General features: G+C 36.2%; 1 protein-coding gene across 1 annotated transcript in view; it reads right to left on the bottom strand.

Annotated features, from left to right (window-relative positions):
* Positions 1-364: 364 nt before the first annotated feature.
* The window catches only part of TYRP1 (tyrosinase related protein 1), a 28,363-nt gene continuing 13,441 nt past the window's right edge, over positions 365-15,286 (bottom strand). The window contains exons 5-8 of the mRNA XM_069090568.1: positions 13,430-13,597; positions 10,609-10,788; positions 3,196-3,342; positions 365-2,616 (exon numbers count right to left, since the gene is read on the bottom strand). Of these exons, the coding sequence (XP_068946669.1) occupies positions 2,411-2,616; positions 3,196-3,342; positions 10,609-10,788; positions 13,430-13,597 (701 nt within the window). The 3' untranslated portion in view covers positions 365-2,410. The remainder of the gene's footprint in view (positions 2,617-3,195; positions 3,343-10,608; positions 10,789-13,429; positions 13,598-15,286) is intronic.

Here is a 15,286-nt window from a genome sequence, read left to right on the forward strand (position 1 = left end):
CTGTAGCCCACTATTAAGCTTTCGGTTCATTAAAAATTGTGGTCTTTTTTGATTTAACTATTCTTAATATATTCCTATCACCCAATTTTTGAGTGATTTTTTGAACCCAAGTGTAACACTTCATTTTTATCCACATTCAACTTTATCTTAATTGGACCCAATGAGCTATCTTGTTTAGATCTTTTTGAACATTTCCTTTGTTATCCATCACATCAGCTATTTCTCCCAGATCTGTGTCATATACAGATTTAATAAGCATACTATCTATACTTTTATTAAAAACATTGATAAACATCCTTTAGACATGTTTCATTTTATTAGCAATCTTTCCACTTTATTCAGCTCTTAGACATAATGCCCCAGATAAAAACAGCATATGATTACCTCTGGACACTATGCTTCTATTGAATGTCTACTATCTCAGAGCAGGAAGGAACTCAGAGGTCATTTAAACAAGATGAATACTGTCTGTACAGGCAGATTAGACAGAACAAGGGAGGGAACACAGGTAGGATGACTGATCTTCCTCAATCTAGACTTAATTGTGGGCTCAACCAGGCATCTTTCTTTCGCCTCAAGGAGGGAGGGATTAGGGAGCTCTCATCAAGGAATTTTCTCTCTCAATACAGGTCAGTATCTTCCTTGTGACTTCTGTTCTTAGAGGCATGCTTGGGGCACTGAGAGATACTGACATGGTTGGGGTTACAAAGCTTGTATGTGGCAAAGGTGAGAGTTGAAGTAGGATCTTCCTGACTCCAAGACTAGCTGTCTATGTCACACTTCCTTGTTAAAATGTCTTGACTATGGGAAAATTAGGATAGCCATCTTGTTCAGGATATCACTTTTCATTTTTATTATCAACTTAATTACTATGACTGCTCCTGTATCATTCCATATAATTCTTTGGAAATTTTCTTCAGGTGATAGATGAGTGAAAAATGTATGTTTGAGTGAGCATTTTATCTTCTCCACATTGGAAAGAAGAAGAGAGAGGAAACAACAGGATTAAATCATTTATCATGCAAATAACATACAATGTATTATCCAAGGTAAAACTGACATTTTTAAAGGAGATAATAATAGTTGAATAACATGAAGGTGTGATTGTCAGATAGGACACACATGTGAAGTACTGGACATCTGTTTCATCAAGCAGGTGAGGTTAAAGGAGAACTTTTAGAGATGTATTCAGCTTTGAAGGCAGAGTGTACAGCAAGGAAGCCTAGTTACAAATAATGATAAACTTAGGTAACAGCAACTGAAAGTGCAAATTAGAGTTTCAAATATGCTATGGCAAAGATGGCTAAAATAATTTTAGTCACACTCATCAATGGAAGTGCCATCATCTTATTTATGCCGGACTTAAGGCCATATTTAATCTAAAAATCACAGTAGGAAAAACAAGTTAATAAGAATATCCATTAGGTTCCTATTTATACTTTCAATGAACTTTAAGAATATTTTGTCTATTGTTACAATTAGCCTAAGGTCTTCTGCCTTCTAGTCATTAACTTCTGTTAGTGAATTGTGACATCATTTATTTTTTCCTTTTTTGGAGGGGGAGAGGCAGGGCAGTTGGGGTTAAGTCACACAGCTAATAAGTGTTAAGTGTCTGAGTCCATATTTGAACTTAGGTCCTCCTGACTCCAGGACCAGTGCTCTATTCCCTACGCCATCTAGCCGTCCCGAATTGTGACATCTTAAGAGTGTTGTGGAAATTCATACTCAGCAAGCAGCTTAAGTCAGTCAATATTTTTGTATACTGATAACCAAAAATGTGACCCAGAAGGTTGTTCAATTCAACAACATTTAGTCATCCTTCAAAATGTCATAATCTAATGGTTATGTAATTTTATTGTAACAAGATATTACTGAAATAAGAGCATATGTATAAATATTATTTTATATATCTAGCAATAATATTTATATAGTATTTCAAATAGATTTTATATGTAATATTTCATTTGAGCCTCACAACAACCCTGTAAGGTAGGTACCAAAAGCATTATTTCCACCATTTTGTCAGTGAGAAGAACGAGACCAAGAGAGGTTAAGTCACTTGTGTCTGGTCACATTAGTTTCAGAGAAAGGAAAAACCCAGGCTTCTACCTGACTCCAAACTGAGAACTCATTCACTTCCATTGTTTCCTAGAGTCCAGAACCTAAGGACCCTCAAGGCTGATAGATTACACTCTCCTTAATTTATAAACAGAACACTAATTCATGAGTTTTTCAATGGCTCTTTCTCACTGAGAGCAATTGCTTATGATGGGCTCAATAATCATAATTACATGCCTGTATAAGACAGGGGTAAAACAATATTATTGACTTAATTGATCACTTGAAACAGGCAAGGTTAAGGACTCATATGTTGTATAAAACTGGAATATGGTATGCTTTTATTTCTTCTTCACACCACGGACTGACTAGGATTTGACAGTTTTTCATATTCTTCTGCATAACGTTGATATTGATCACTGAGGAGAGGTTGATTGGATTCATCTTTGTTTCTTCTGGCCCGGATAAAACAAGTGGTAACGACAAAGACAATTGCCACCAGTATTAGGGCAGCCACTACTGTGATAGTAATGATTTCAGTAACACTGAAAGCTCGACCTACTCAGAAAGAAAATGGGAGTAAATAAGTGGTCATGACTAATACCAAGTAAATCTAGCAACGTTCAAATTCTGTAAAACTCAGAGCGTGTTTTACTATCCCTTCATGTAGGATAGATATTGATAGAATTACTTATATCATGATCACCCATCCCCCAATAACATAAGGAAGTAAAAATATCAAGTAAGATAATTTCAATGATTTAAAGGTAAGAATTAGTCCTTAAAACTTTTCTAGAGTGGAAATGATCTTTTCCAGTTGAATTTATCATGGAGCAGTCACTTAATCTCTTTAAGCCTCCGCTTCCTCATTTATAAAATGGGTAGAATACATATAGCACTTAGCTACCAGGGTTGGGATAATGTATGTAGCATGCTTCGAAAATCCTAAAGTGCTCTATAAATCTCATCCTCATCCTCATCATCACTGTCATTTTTACTATTACTACTACTACTACTGCTGCTGCTGCTGCTACTACTACTGCTGCTGCTGTTACTACTACTACTACTGCTGCTGCTACTACTACTACTATTGCTGCTGCTGCTTCTACTGCTGCTGCTGCTGCTACTACTACTTACTTGGCCATTGAACTTCGTAAGCGTATCCCAGATTGTCTGGAGCAGTAACAAACATTTCAGTATTGGTTACTGGAGGCCAGAATGGCACCATGTTATATTGCCTGTTGTGTCCAATAGGGGCATTCTCCAATGGAAATATTGATATATCTAAAAATTCCAAGGAAAACTAGTTAGGAGATTTAATTAAATTAATATGAATAATATTAGCTTTCCTCCCAAAGTAACTGAAATATTTAGTGAGAACATTAAAATACCCTATAGTATTTCACTGTGGATAAAGAAATCAAGGAAAATGTTTCATTAAAAGATAACAGGGAATAACATGAAAGAATTACTGTACAAATAATCTTAATATAGCAGTAACATGTCACCCCCAAAGGAAAGAAAATTAAATTAGAACAGAATGAATATTTTATATGTAGATCAACATCAATTGCGTTATTTTTAAACACTGGAAACTAATTTGAATACAAATTTACTAAACTTCTTTTCAAAGCTGGGTTTGTAGTTTGTAGAAGTACTATTTGTCATTTAAATAAGAAAACAAATGTACCTACAGGAAAAGATTGTCCTTGACTGTGAATATTTATTTGACATTTTCAACTTAACTTTTGAGTGGTGAGCTGTCAATATCAATAACTAAATTTCTTTGGTGGGAATGGGCTTTGTCAACCCTAGGCAGCCTGAATTTTAGACTAAAATACTCTAAATTCATTGGTTCCCAAGAAACCCTTACCCCAGCAATATAAAACCATTGTGGCAAACCACGGTGCCTATGGGGTAGCATCAGTGATACTATGGAGCTTCTGCTATCATTCCACTGGGCCCCAGTGTGTTCTCTGGGAAAACAAAAATTCTTGTTCTGACTTTAATTTGCTACAAATAAGCCTGTGGGTTGCTACACCTCCAGAAATGAACACAATATTGCCCGATACTTTAGGGAATAAGTCCAGATCCATCAGAATATGGAACGGGAAGTATTTAGAGATGAAAATCAGTTGCTGAGTCTTCTTGATTATACTTTTGTAATATCTTTCCCAGACATCTATCCTCACCAACTACTAGTCTAGCTCAGGTCCTCATTAGCTTTGATGGACAATAGTCACCCTGTTATAATTGTTCCTTCCCATCTCTTTTTTCCAGTCCATTCTCTATGTACTTAGAAAATTGTTATTGTCAGTCAATTGTGGTTGTCTCTTCATGTTCCCATGGACCATATCATGCCAATGCTATCCATGGGGTTTTCTTGGCAAATCTGTTTCCAAGGCAAACAGAGGTAAAATGACTTGTCCAGAGTCACATAGCTAGTAAGTGTCTGAGGCTATATTTGAACTTGAGTCTTCACTGGGCCAGATGGCTCAGTAGATAGAACACTTTGTCTGGAGTCAGGAAGATCTGAATTCAAATCTGGCTTCAGACACTTACTAGCTGTGTGACTCTGGGCAAGTTGCTTAACCCTATTTGCCTCAGTTTCCTTGTCTATAAAATATACTGGAGAAAGAAATGGCAAACCATTCCAGTATCTTTGCCAAGAAAACCCCAAAAGAGTTCATGAAGAGTTAGACAACTGAAAAATGGCCAAATAACAACAAATATTTCCTGACTCCAGGCATAGCACTCTATCCATTGAGCCGTCTGGCTGCCTCCACCTAGAAAACAAATATTCCTAAGTCACAATCCTGTTGAAAAATTTTCAGTGACATCCTATAATCTGATATAAGATAAACTCAGAATAACAAATTTACAGAGTGATGAGACTTCAAAAACCATCTAATCCTATCTGTACTTAAATAAGAATTCCCTCTACTACATACCCAACCAGTGACAACCAGTCTGCTTGAAAACCTCTAGTGAAGGAGAATTAGACTGACATTTATTTTTTTTAGAGTTGACTGTCTTATAAAAGAATCCCCAAACAAAAACACCAACCCGAATGCACACAAGAAACCTAATAGAAAAGAATAATTCTAATAATGTACAAGAGGATGATAGCCATACTATGACCAGAGATGTTTATGGAAAAGAATGTATTAAGAAAATCAAGCAGGTTCCAATATAGAAGATTTTTTTTTTTGCTTTTTTGGGAGGGCAATTGGGGTTAAGTGACTTGCCCAAGGTCACATGGCTAGTTTTTGTGTTAAGTGTCTGAGGCCGAATTTGAACTCAGGTCCTCCTGACTCCAGGGCTGGTGCTCTATTCACTGTGCCACCTAGCCACCCCCAATATAGAAGATTTTTTGACAAAATTTCTGATTTGGGAAATTCTTCACTCATAACCAAGCTCCTGCTTAAAGGAATAAATTCAAGAAAAATTACAAATATTGAGAATACAAGACTTTATCTTTACTTCATTATTTGAAGAGGGGTCACATGTATATACGTTTAGGGGAGAGGAAATTAGTTATTCTGGACTGAAGCGCAGAATGAAGTTGTATGGCTGTTATAAACTCCAAAAAATAGAGATTTGCAATGGAAACATTGATACATCTTTTACTATAGTAACACAAATAGTGTAAAAATGAAGAGACTCTGAGTGTGTGTGTCTTTGTGTTTGTGTAAATGAATAGATTGAAACTTGCAGAAACTCAGAAATGCAAATTAATCACCCTTATTATAAAGCCTTGAATTTAACCATCATTAATGTCTATACCTTTGGCTCCACACTAGAAAATGCATATCCTTTTTAAATGCACAAAGAGATTATATCCTACTAAGGTCATGAGCAGCTCAGAACCAAACCATAAAAGCACCTCCTTTGCTGAGACCTTTTCAGTCCGACATTTAAAGGCTCCCTGCCCCCAGTTTGCCCCAGCCTAACTTTTTAGATTTATTTAATTCCATTGCCCTCCATTCACTCTATATTCTGGCCAAGATGGAATAGTAGGTTCTCAACAAACTTAAAATGCCAACTTCAGTTTCCAGGCCTGTGCAGAGTCTGTTTGCCATGTCTGGAATGCAAGCCTGACTCACTCTGTCTCTTAGATTCCCTAACTCCCTTCAAGGCTCAGTTCAGCTGCCACCTCTTTCTAGAAATCCTTACAGATCCCTCATCTATTATTCTGAAATTACTTTGTGTTTACTTATCTGTATGTCCAGTCATTTTCCAGTCTTGTCTGACTCTTATTAGATACTTATCTGTGTATACGTTATTTTGCCCTAGCAAAGTTTAAAGGCAAGGACAGCCTCATTATTGTTTTTGTTTCCCCAGTGTCTAGCACAGGGTCCTACACGTGGGAGTTTAATACATATTTATTTGTTGATTTAAGTTGCCATATTTCAAATGAAAAGAGATATTTTCAATCTGTTCAAGCATGTTACAAAACTGATGTTATATACATGACCAACAATCATATTTTTGTGTTTTAAAGAGACATATTCTATGCCATCTTGTGATTCAGTGATCGTTGAATTGCATGTGATTGAATTATGTGCAGACATCCATGCTGTTGTTGTTCAGTCGTGTCTGACTCTCCATGACCCCATTTAGGGTTTTCTTGGCAAAGATACAGGAGTGGTTTGCCATTTCCTTCTCTAGCTCATTTTACAGATGAAGAACTGAGGTAAATGAACTAGGTTAAATGACTTGCCCAGGATTGCACAGCTAGTATCTAAAGCCAGATATGGACTCTTCCTGACTCTGGGTTCAGCAATCTATTTACTGCCACCTAGCTCCCCTGAAGACATGCACAGTCAAAAACAAATAAAAGGGGGTTTAGTACCCAGAGTGGTAACTATTAGCAGAGAGCATTTCTCTTTATTTAATTGTTAGAATAAGTTATTTAATTATTTATATAATTGTTTTAATTCCTCATTTTCCCTTAACTAGTTTTTCATGTCTGCCATGAAAACATTGATTTTTAGTTTTTCCCTTCAAAAATGAGCCCAAACTTCTCATTTTTTTCTTTTCCTTCCTTCCTTCCTTCCTTCTTTCCTTCCTTCCTTCCTTCCTTCTTTCCTTCCTTCCTTCCTTTCTCAAACTTGATCTAAGTCAACCATGTGACATGACTGCTAAGAAGACTGATTTTAGGTTTTGTTAGGAGAGGCATAGCTTCCAGGAATTAGGAAATGATCATTTCAATGTACTCTTGTCAGACACATCTGGATTCTGGCATTCAGTTGGGATTACCACATTTTTATGAGAAACATTGATATATCAGAAGGTGTCTAGAATAGAGCAACTGAGATTGTCAACGATCTTAAGTTCATACCATTTGAGGGTTGGATGAAGGAAAGGTGGTTGTTTAGACTGGATACGAGAAGATTTAGGAGAGGTGTGCTAACAGAAGTATCTGAAATGGTGTCATACAGAAGGGAGAGTTTTTTTTTTTCTTGGCCCCAAAGGGAAGAATTACAAGGAATGGGTAAATAATTTAAAGAACCAAATTTAGGCTAAGTTGACTGGGAATCATCTTTACTGTTAGAGCTGTTGAATAATGGATAGGCAGATTCAGGAAGTGGTGGGTTCCTTGTCATCCCTCATTGGAGGTCTTCAGGCAAAGGTCAGGTGATCACTTATCAGGTTTATCAAAACCTTATAAGGTTTGTCAATTTAGACTAGATGGCTACTGATGTTCTTTCTAGTATGGAAGCTTTGATACTACTAATTATGTTCAACAGAATTTTATATAATGGGAAGAATTATATTAATGAATGTTTGCTTGTCTGTGAAATCAGAAGTTGGACTTGTATGTTTGATCTTCAGTTTCATCACCTGTTTAAAAAGAAGTAGAAATAACACTGACACTTGCCTCATAGTATTGTAGGGAGGGAAACAAATTTTTTTTTTCTTTTTGGAGGGGGGAAGGCAGGGCAATTGAGGTTAAGTGACTTGCCCAAGGTCACATGGCTAGTAAGTATTAAGTGTCTGAAGCCAGATTTGAACTCAGGTTCTCCTAATTCCAGGACTGGTGCTGTGTGACTGTGCCACCCAGCTGCCCTGGAAAACTCTATTTATAAAGCTTTGAAAACTGTATCAAAATAAATTGATATCATTGTCATCACTAATATTATTATTATCATGTAAGCTATAAAAATTCTATTATTCTCTGATTTTGTTAAATCCTTCATAGTGTAGCCAGAAAATTTTCTCCTTAAATGTTACATATTTTTCCTCCTTAAATATTAAACAAAACAAACAAAAAAACATCCTTGACATTGACACCTATTTTCTTTTAAGAAGTATTTATTTATTCATTTCCTTAATTTATTTACCTATTCATTTATCCATCTACCTATCATCTCTCATCCAGTATGGAAGTGTGGTGGCTGCTCATTTTCCAGTCCCATCCTGACTGGCAAGGCAGTTTTGACTTGCCCTACTTTCTGACCTGGGATGTTCTGCTTCTCCTCAGGCAATCTAGTATCTTGTCCCCTCACACCATTCCCAGGGACTCAGTTTACCACATTAATACTAAACTTAGTACAAACATTCCATGAAATTTTGTTGTTTTTCAATGGGGTCTGCTTCTTTGTGACCCCTTTTGAGATTTTCTCTGCAAAGATACTGGACTGGTTTGTCATTGCCTTCTCCAGCTTATTTTACAGATGAGGAAAGTGAGGCCAACAGGATTAAGTAATTTGCCCCAGGTCACACAGGTAGTAAGTGTTTGAGGCAGCCTTTGAACTCGGGTCTTCCTGACTTTAGGCCTGACACTCTAAACCCTGAATCACCTAGCTGCTTTATGAAGCTGAATTTACAGCCCATTTCAAGTTAGAACTCTTGAGGTCAAGTTCAGTCTCCCCAGTAGGAAAGGTGACAATGATCATCTGATGTCTATTTTCAATAGAAAAATTCTCCTCTTCAAATCATTTCAAAGCAGCTTACTATTTTTTCCTACAAGTATATTTCTCTCTCCAGCATAGTGGGATTGTAACTACTATATTTTTAGGCAGAAGGCCTGGGTTTGGGTCATGACATAACCACTGAGGTTGGGCAAGTCATTTAATTGTATGCTGATATGGAAATAATAATTTACATACGGTGTCATAGTATTCATCCATCCATACACTCATTCAATAAGCATTTATACTATGAAAATAAGATGCGGTAATGTATATATTTTATAGCCATAAATCTCTATTTAAGTTAATTTTCCTACAAATATTTTTCTAAGGGCCACATTCAGGTACATGGAATATTTAGGAAACTCGATAAATACATTTGTGCTTAATGGTACTATATTTTGAATATTTTATCATATATGTTAATAATACTTTGTATTTAGAGGCAGAAAGGTGGTATATTTGAGACAGTGCTAGACCTGGAGTCAGGAAGACCTGAGTTCAAAGTTTGAACTCAATCTCAGATATTTATTAGCTGTGTGAGCCTGTGCAAGTCACTTAACCTCTGTCTTCCTCAGTTACCCCATCTGTAAAATGGGGAATAATAAACTTCTAGAGTTCTGAGAATAAAAAGAGATAATGTTCATAAAACATTTTGCAAAACTTCAAGTGTTATTTAAATTTTACATATTACTAATGTGATTACATAGACTTTGTAATTATTTTCTACCATTTTCATTTGCACACTACATAAAAATCACCATTTTGTCAGGATAGAAAGGCATGGGAAAAGAAAGAAAAGGACTAATGAAAATTAACTTTGGTATGTGTACATTGTGAGATAGAGGAATAAGAAGATCAAAGGAGCCTTAGAGATCATAAATTATTAGCTGATAGAACTAGAAGAAAGCACAGAGATTATCAGGTTTAGTTTCTTAACTACACAGTCTGGCAAGGTAGAACATTTCTAATCCTTGAAACATTCATGCCCTTTTAACCAGTAGAATCAACTTTACTCAACTGGAAAGTCATTTGAGACTACTAGATTAGAGTGGCAAAGTGAATGAGATTAATAGGACATTTAAAATATTCCTCCTAAAAGAGGTTTAAAAGTTATGTTATACTATGGGGCAGGAAAATTAAGGATTAACTTGCAAGTTCAATTAAGTTTTCATTTGTGAGAAACCAACATGTGATATAAAACAGCACAGTGTATAAGGACACTACTATCTAATTCTGTTTCAGTCCCTGAGGCCTCTGTACAAGTTGGAATAGTCATTCTTCAAATTCAGTTATGGCAGAATTAATCTCTTTTAGGGAGTTGGAGGAGGGAAAAGACTAGAGAATGTGGTGGTAATTTTTCATGGAAATCTTAGTTATCTTGGGTATGACTTGCGTCATCCTAACATGCTTTGCAGCAACTGTCAAATTATATTAACTGTTCTGAACACATCTGATGCTTGTTCTCTCTAAGTGGTTTTCAGTGTTGTGGAAATGACTGGAAATTATGGCGATTCCACTCTAATGTTAAAGGGCACTTTATACGTGTTGAGTGCTTGGTTTAGTGATAATGACTCTATCAGAATGGTTCACTTTGCTGAGCCTGCAAAAACCATAAACAAAAATATCTTACCAGGATTATATCTCCTCAGCCATTCATCAAAAACCGCATCAGTGAAAGTGTGTAGAAGGACAAAAATAGGATCATTGGGAGACAAATGGGTCTGTCCTCCTGTTCCATTCAGAAATAGATGAGCCAAATTATGAAGGCTTCGAACTGCAGGGTCATATCTCCCTGTAGGATCACTGTAACCTAGATGTAAAAAGTAAGGATGAACAGACAGATAATCATTATAGTTTTAAAAATAGGAAACAATTTTCTTCCAAAGCTCATCAGATTGTTCCATTTATATATGTAATAAGATTGTTTCTTAGGAACCAACAATTGATCGTCACCCTGCAAACTGATGTTTTTTTTAGGTTTATATGAAGAAATTTTGAATGTATACTTGAGGTCATATTTCCAGCTTTCTTCTCTCATTTAGTTGACATTGGTAAGCGTTAATCCACACATTTTTTTTTTTAGAAAACAGTATTGTGGTATGTATTGTGCACACACTGCATCCATCATTTTAATTTCCATACACTGATTTTAAGAGACAGTGTAATGTGGCAGAAAGAGCATTAGATTTGGAATCCAGGGACTTGGACATCAATCCTGGCTCTTCTCATTATCTTTGTGAGCTCAGGGTAGCTGTTTTACTAATCACAGTCTCAGTTTCCTCATTTGTCAAACAAGGGGATTGGATTAGATCAGTGTCAGCAAACTATGGTCTCACCAAATCTGTCCTTTTCTGCCTGCATGTCACCTGTTTTTGTATGGCTCCACAAGCTAGGAATGGCTTTTATATAAAAAAAATTTAAAAATGTATTACATTTTTAAATATGCAAAAAGTATTCTTAGCTTGAAGGTCTTACCAAAAGAGGGGCCAGGGAAGTGTGGATTTGGCTCTCAGCCTGCAGTTTGCTGACCCCCTGGATTAAATGATGCCTAAAAATTTCTTCTAGAGCTAAATCCTGGGATAGTATGATTATTCATTAAATCGATTCCCAAATCTGTCACCTTATCTTGTGATTATAGGAAGGATTTGAGGCTAGCTCAGAATAGAAAAAAGGGAAGAAATTAACAGGAATGTGGGATTTCCAGATTAAAAAAACATCACCATTAAGGACACCAGGCAAAATATTTAGAGTACTAAGACTAAAACAATATACAGCTACTTTCCATATATGAGGAAATAAAAGAAGTGGAAAGCTTCATATTCAACTGAAAATTGCTGACACAATTCTGAGGGATACTACCCAGTCTATCATATATACCCATCCGAACGCACCAGCTGTTATTTCAGCTTCCTACCTTATTCCTGATGAACGACTGTCAGCACATTTATATTTAGAAACCTACCTTATGGTGTGGGGAAGCTACAATTTCTCAGAGAAGCTTCCCTGCCATCTCTGCACTAGTCCTAACCATCTGGAAATCTTAGTCTCAAAATGTTTATCAAATTTTGCTAATTGCCTCTGTATCCATGTTGTGTTTTCAATACTGAACTTTTCTAGGGATATGCCTCATTGAAGCCTGGATCACTTTGTACCTTCCTTCAGTGTTCTGAAACACCTTATTATAAGGATTTATCCAGTTTTGTACAACCCATTCAATAGATTAAAAAAAAAAAATTTTGGAGGGCAATTGGGGTTAAGTGACTTGCCCAAGGTTACATGGCTAGTTTTGTGTTAAGCGTCTGAGGCCGAATTTGAACTCAGGTCCTCCTGACTCCAGGACCTGTGCTCTATTAACTGAGCCACCTAGCTGCCCCAGTAGTTTAATTTGTGACTGATTATGTCTAATGGACTGACTCCTCATGCCACACAAACCCTGTGTTAATAATATTGTTCACTTGCTATTAACAAGAAAATAAAAAAAAATCATTAGCATGATAATTTCTGTTCCTTCCTTCCTTCCTTCCTTCCTTCCTTCCTTCCTTCCTTCCTTCCTTCCTTCCTTCCTTCCTCCCTCTCTCCTTTGTTCCTCTTTCTTTCAATCTTTCTCTCTTTTTAATAGTCATGTAGGGATGAGGGAGAAGGGGAAGGAAAATCTTTTTTTCCCTCTCATCATTAATTGAATTTTTAGAAGTCATTCTCACTAGCCTATTATTTCCTACCACCATCATAATTATTCTTTTTTAAATTGAGTATCACTAGTCCTTTTTTTCAGAAAAAGAGTTACATCTTATACTCAGTATATGCCCATTTTAGCTATGATATAGTTATTATTCACTAAATCTATTTCTGATTCTGTCTGCCTAAGTGCTTATTAAAATAAACTAAAAAGAATTGAGACCAGCTTAGATATGGAAAGAAAAAAAAGTCCAGAAATAAAACAGAAATGTGGAATTCTCATATCTTTAAATTGGTCCTCTGAATGCAATGGAAAACAGATTTTGCCCCTGCTTTGGAATCCTGTAACATAATCTGAGGCCTAATCTTTGAAAATTGTTAGAAAAAGTTATATAATCTGAAGTCTTCCTGGGGAAAACAATGGTGACTAATTGATATAAAGTCACAAGATCAAGGTGGTTTTTAGTTATCAGACCTGAACTAGAATATTCTGTTTCACTGTTAGAGAACGGGACTAGATCAAGGATTTTTAACCTGCGGTTCACAAACTTATTTTTAAAATAGTTTGATAACTGTATTTCACTATAATGTTTCTTTTATAATCCTATGCATTTTATGTACACATTTTAAAAAGCACATTTCTGATAAGGAATTCATAGACTTCACCAGTGTTCAATGCACACAAAAAAGCTCCCCTGACATTATATGGTGTCTAAAGCCTCCTTCTACCTTCTTTGAAGCAGGAGGGGTCCAAATCCCTCATTTTGCCTACTTGCCTTCCACTGTGTTTCGGAAACTGTTTGTTGAGTTGGAATAAAAGGGAGGCGTATCGAATACACCAACTTCCAAGCACTGAGCGACATCCTGTGGTGCAGGGAGACGTTGCACCATGGGCCTTGCTATGTTTCCAGCAGGATTTCTTCGAATAGGTCCTCCTTCTGTGCCTGGGAATCATTGAAAGAAAGGAGACATTTTACAGCTAGTGGAAACCCTGTCATGATTCTAAAAAATCACAAATGCACAGCATCAACCACAGAGGACAGTGCCCTTTGGTAGGAGTAGAGGTATTTAGGTGAGAGAGAACCAAGGATTGCAGAGTAGATGGGAGATGTAAGATTAAACCCTTTTTTTCCCCACAAATGTGCAAACAAGCTGGGCTGCAAGCAAGCACCCACATGTTCAGGCCTACCTCTCAAGAATGTATTCAAATTAAACTATCACTTCTTCCCCATGGATATTTTGAAAAGAATATTGATTGGATGGTTTGAATTTATTAACGAAAGAAATGCCCACACCAAGCATAGGAGGACTTAATAGGAATTGAGTCGAGTTGAAGTAAAGAGAACCAGAAAAAGCAATAAAGATGACTACCACAGTGTAAATGGACAGATGAAAAACAAAACTGAGTGTTATGACATCCTTCTCTTTTTCCTTTCTTCTCCTCTTCCTCCTCATCATTGCTAAGCTTGGCCCACAAAAAGAGAGACAGAATTATTTTCCCAACTTCTTTGTAGAGGTGGGAGACTGAATGTGAAGCATTATATTTAATTTTAGACTTTTTTATTAAGTTCGTTTATTTTTCACTTTCTATTTTAGTTTTTGTTTTAAGGAGGGGGTCCCTGGGAGGGAGAGCAAATGTAAGTGATATCAAAACAAAATATATCAATATAAATTGATTTTTCCACAAAGAATATTTATTGGACATTAATTACTAACTAAATTAATTAGGAATTAATTGCTAACTAAATAAAACCTCACCTCAAACCCAGGCTTCACTTGACATGTTTAAAACAGAGTCTTTCGAAAAGCAGCATTGTTATGGCATAATAAATACTTGATATGGAATAAGGTTGCTTAAATGTGTCAGCAAGTGAGAATTTGATCATAGCTTTTAGAAATGGAAAGGACTTTAGTGGTCATTTTATCCAACCTTAGATTTTACAGATCTATTTTACAGATATTTTACAGATACTAAGGCCTAAGAGAGGGAAAATGCTCAAGGTCCCCTACCTACTAAGTGAAAGAGTTAGGATCAGAGCTGAGGTCTCAGACTGCATGCAGATTTCTTTCCACTGAACAATGTCACTAAATTTCTCTAAACCTCAGTTGTTCTCTATGTAAAATGAAAATAAATATCCTTGAACTACTTGTTTCACTGGATTGTTGTAAAGAAAGTTGTGTTTGAACCTGCAAGAACTATAGAAATGTGATCCATTCTATTTCTTACAGAATTGTTTACTCTAAAGGATTGAATATCATCTCAAGCACCTACAAGGATTCAAGCAATTAAGTGAACTAGGGAGTTTAAGCTGAAAGAGCCAGAGCCTGAAGCTAAAAGCTATGACTTCAAAGAAAATAAGAAAACAAAGACTTTGCATATTTTAGGGAGAATGATGTGGTGAATAAATGGCCAGAGGAAGACCCTGATTTCAAATCCCCTAGATTTTGGATTAGCTATATGACCATGAGCAAATCATTTAAGCACTCAGTGTCTCAGACAGACAACTGTCTCAAAGTACATATTACAAAAGACTTGTTAATCTCCTTTTTTGGAGGAAGTTCCACATCTAATTGATCCTCAGTGAGACACACACACACACACACACACACACACACACACACACACACACACA

The sequence above is a fragment of the Petaurus breviceps genome, unplaced genomic scaffold (assembly GCF_028583685.1).
Source record: "Petaurus breviceps papuanus isolate PSGF00001 unplaced genomic scaffold, PetGlider_PUasm1.0 187, whole genome shotgun sequence".
NCBI lineage: Eukaryota > Metazoa > Chordata > Mammalia > Diprotodontia > Petauridae > Petaurus > Petaurus breviceps.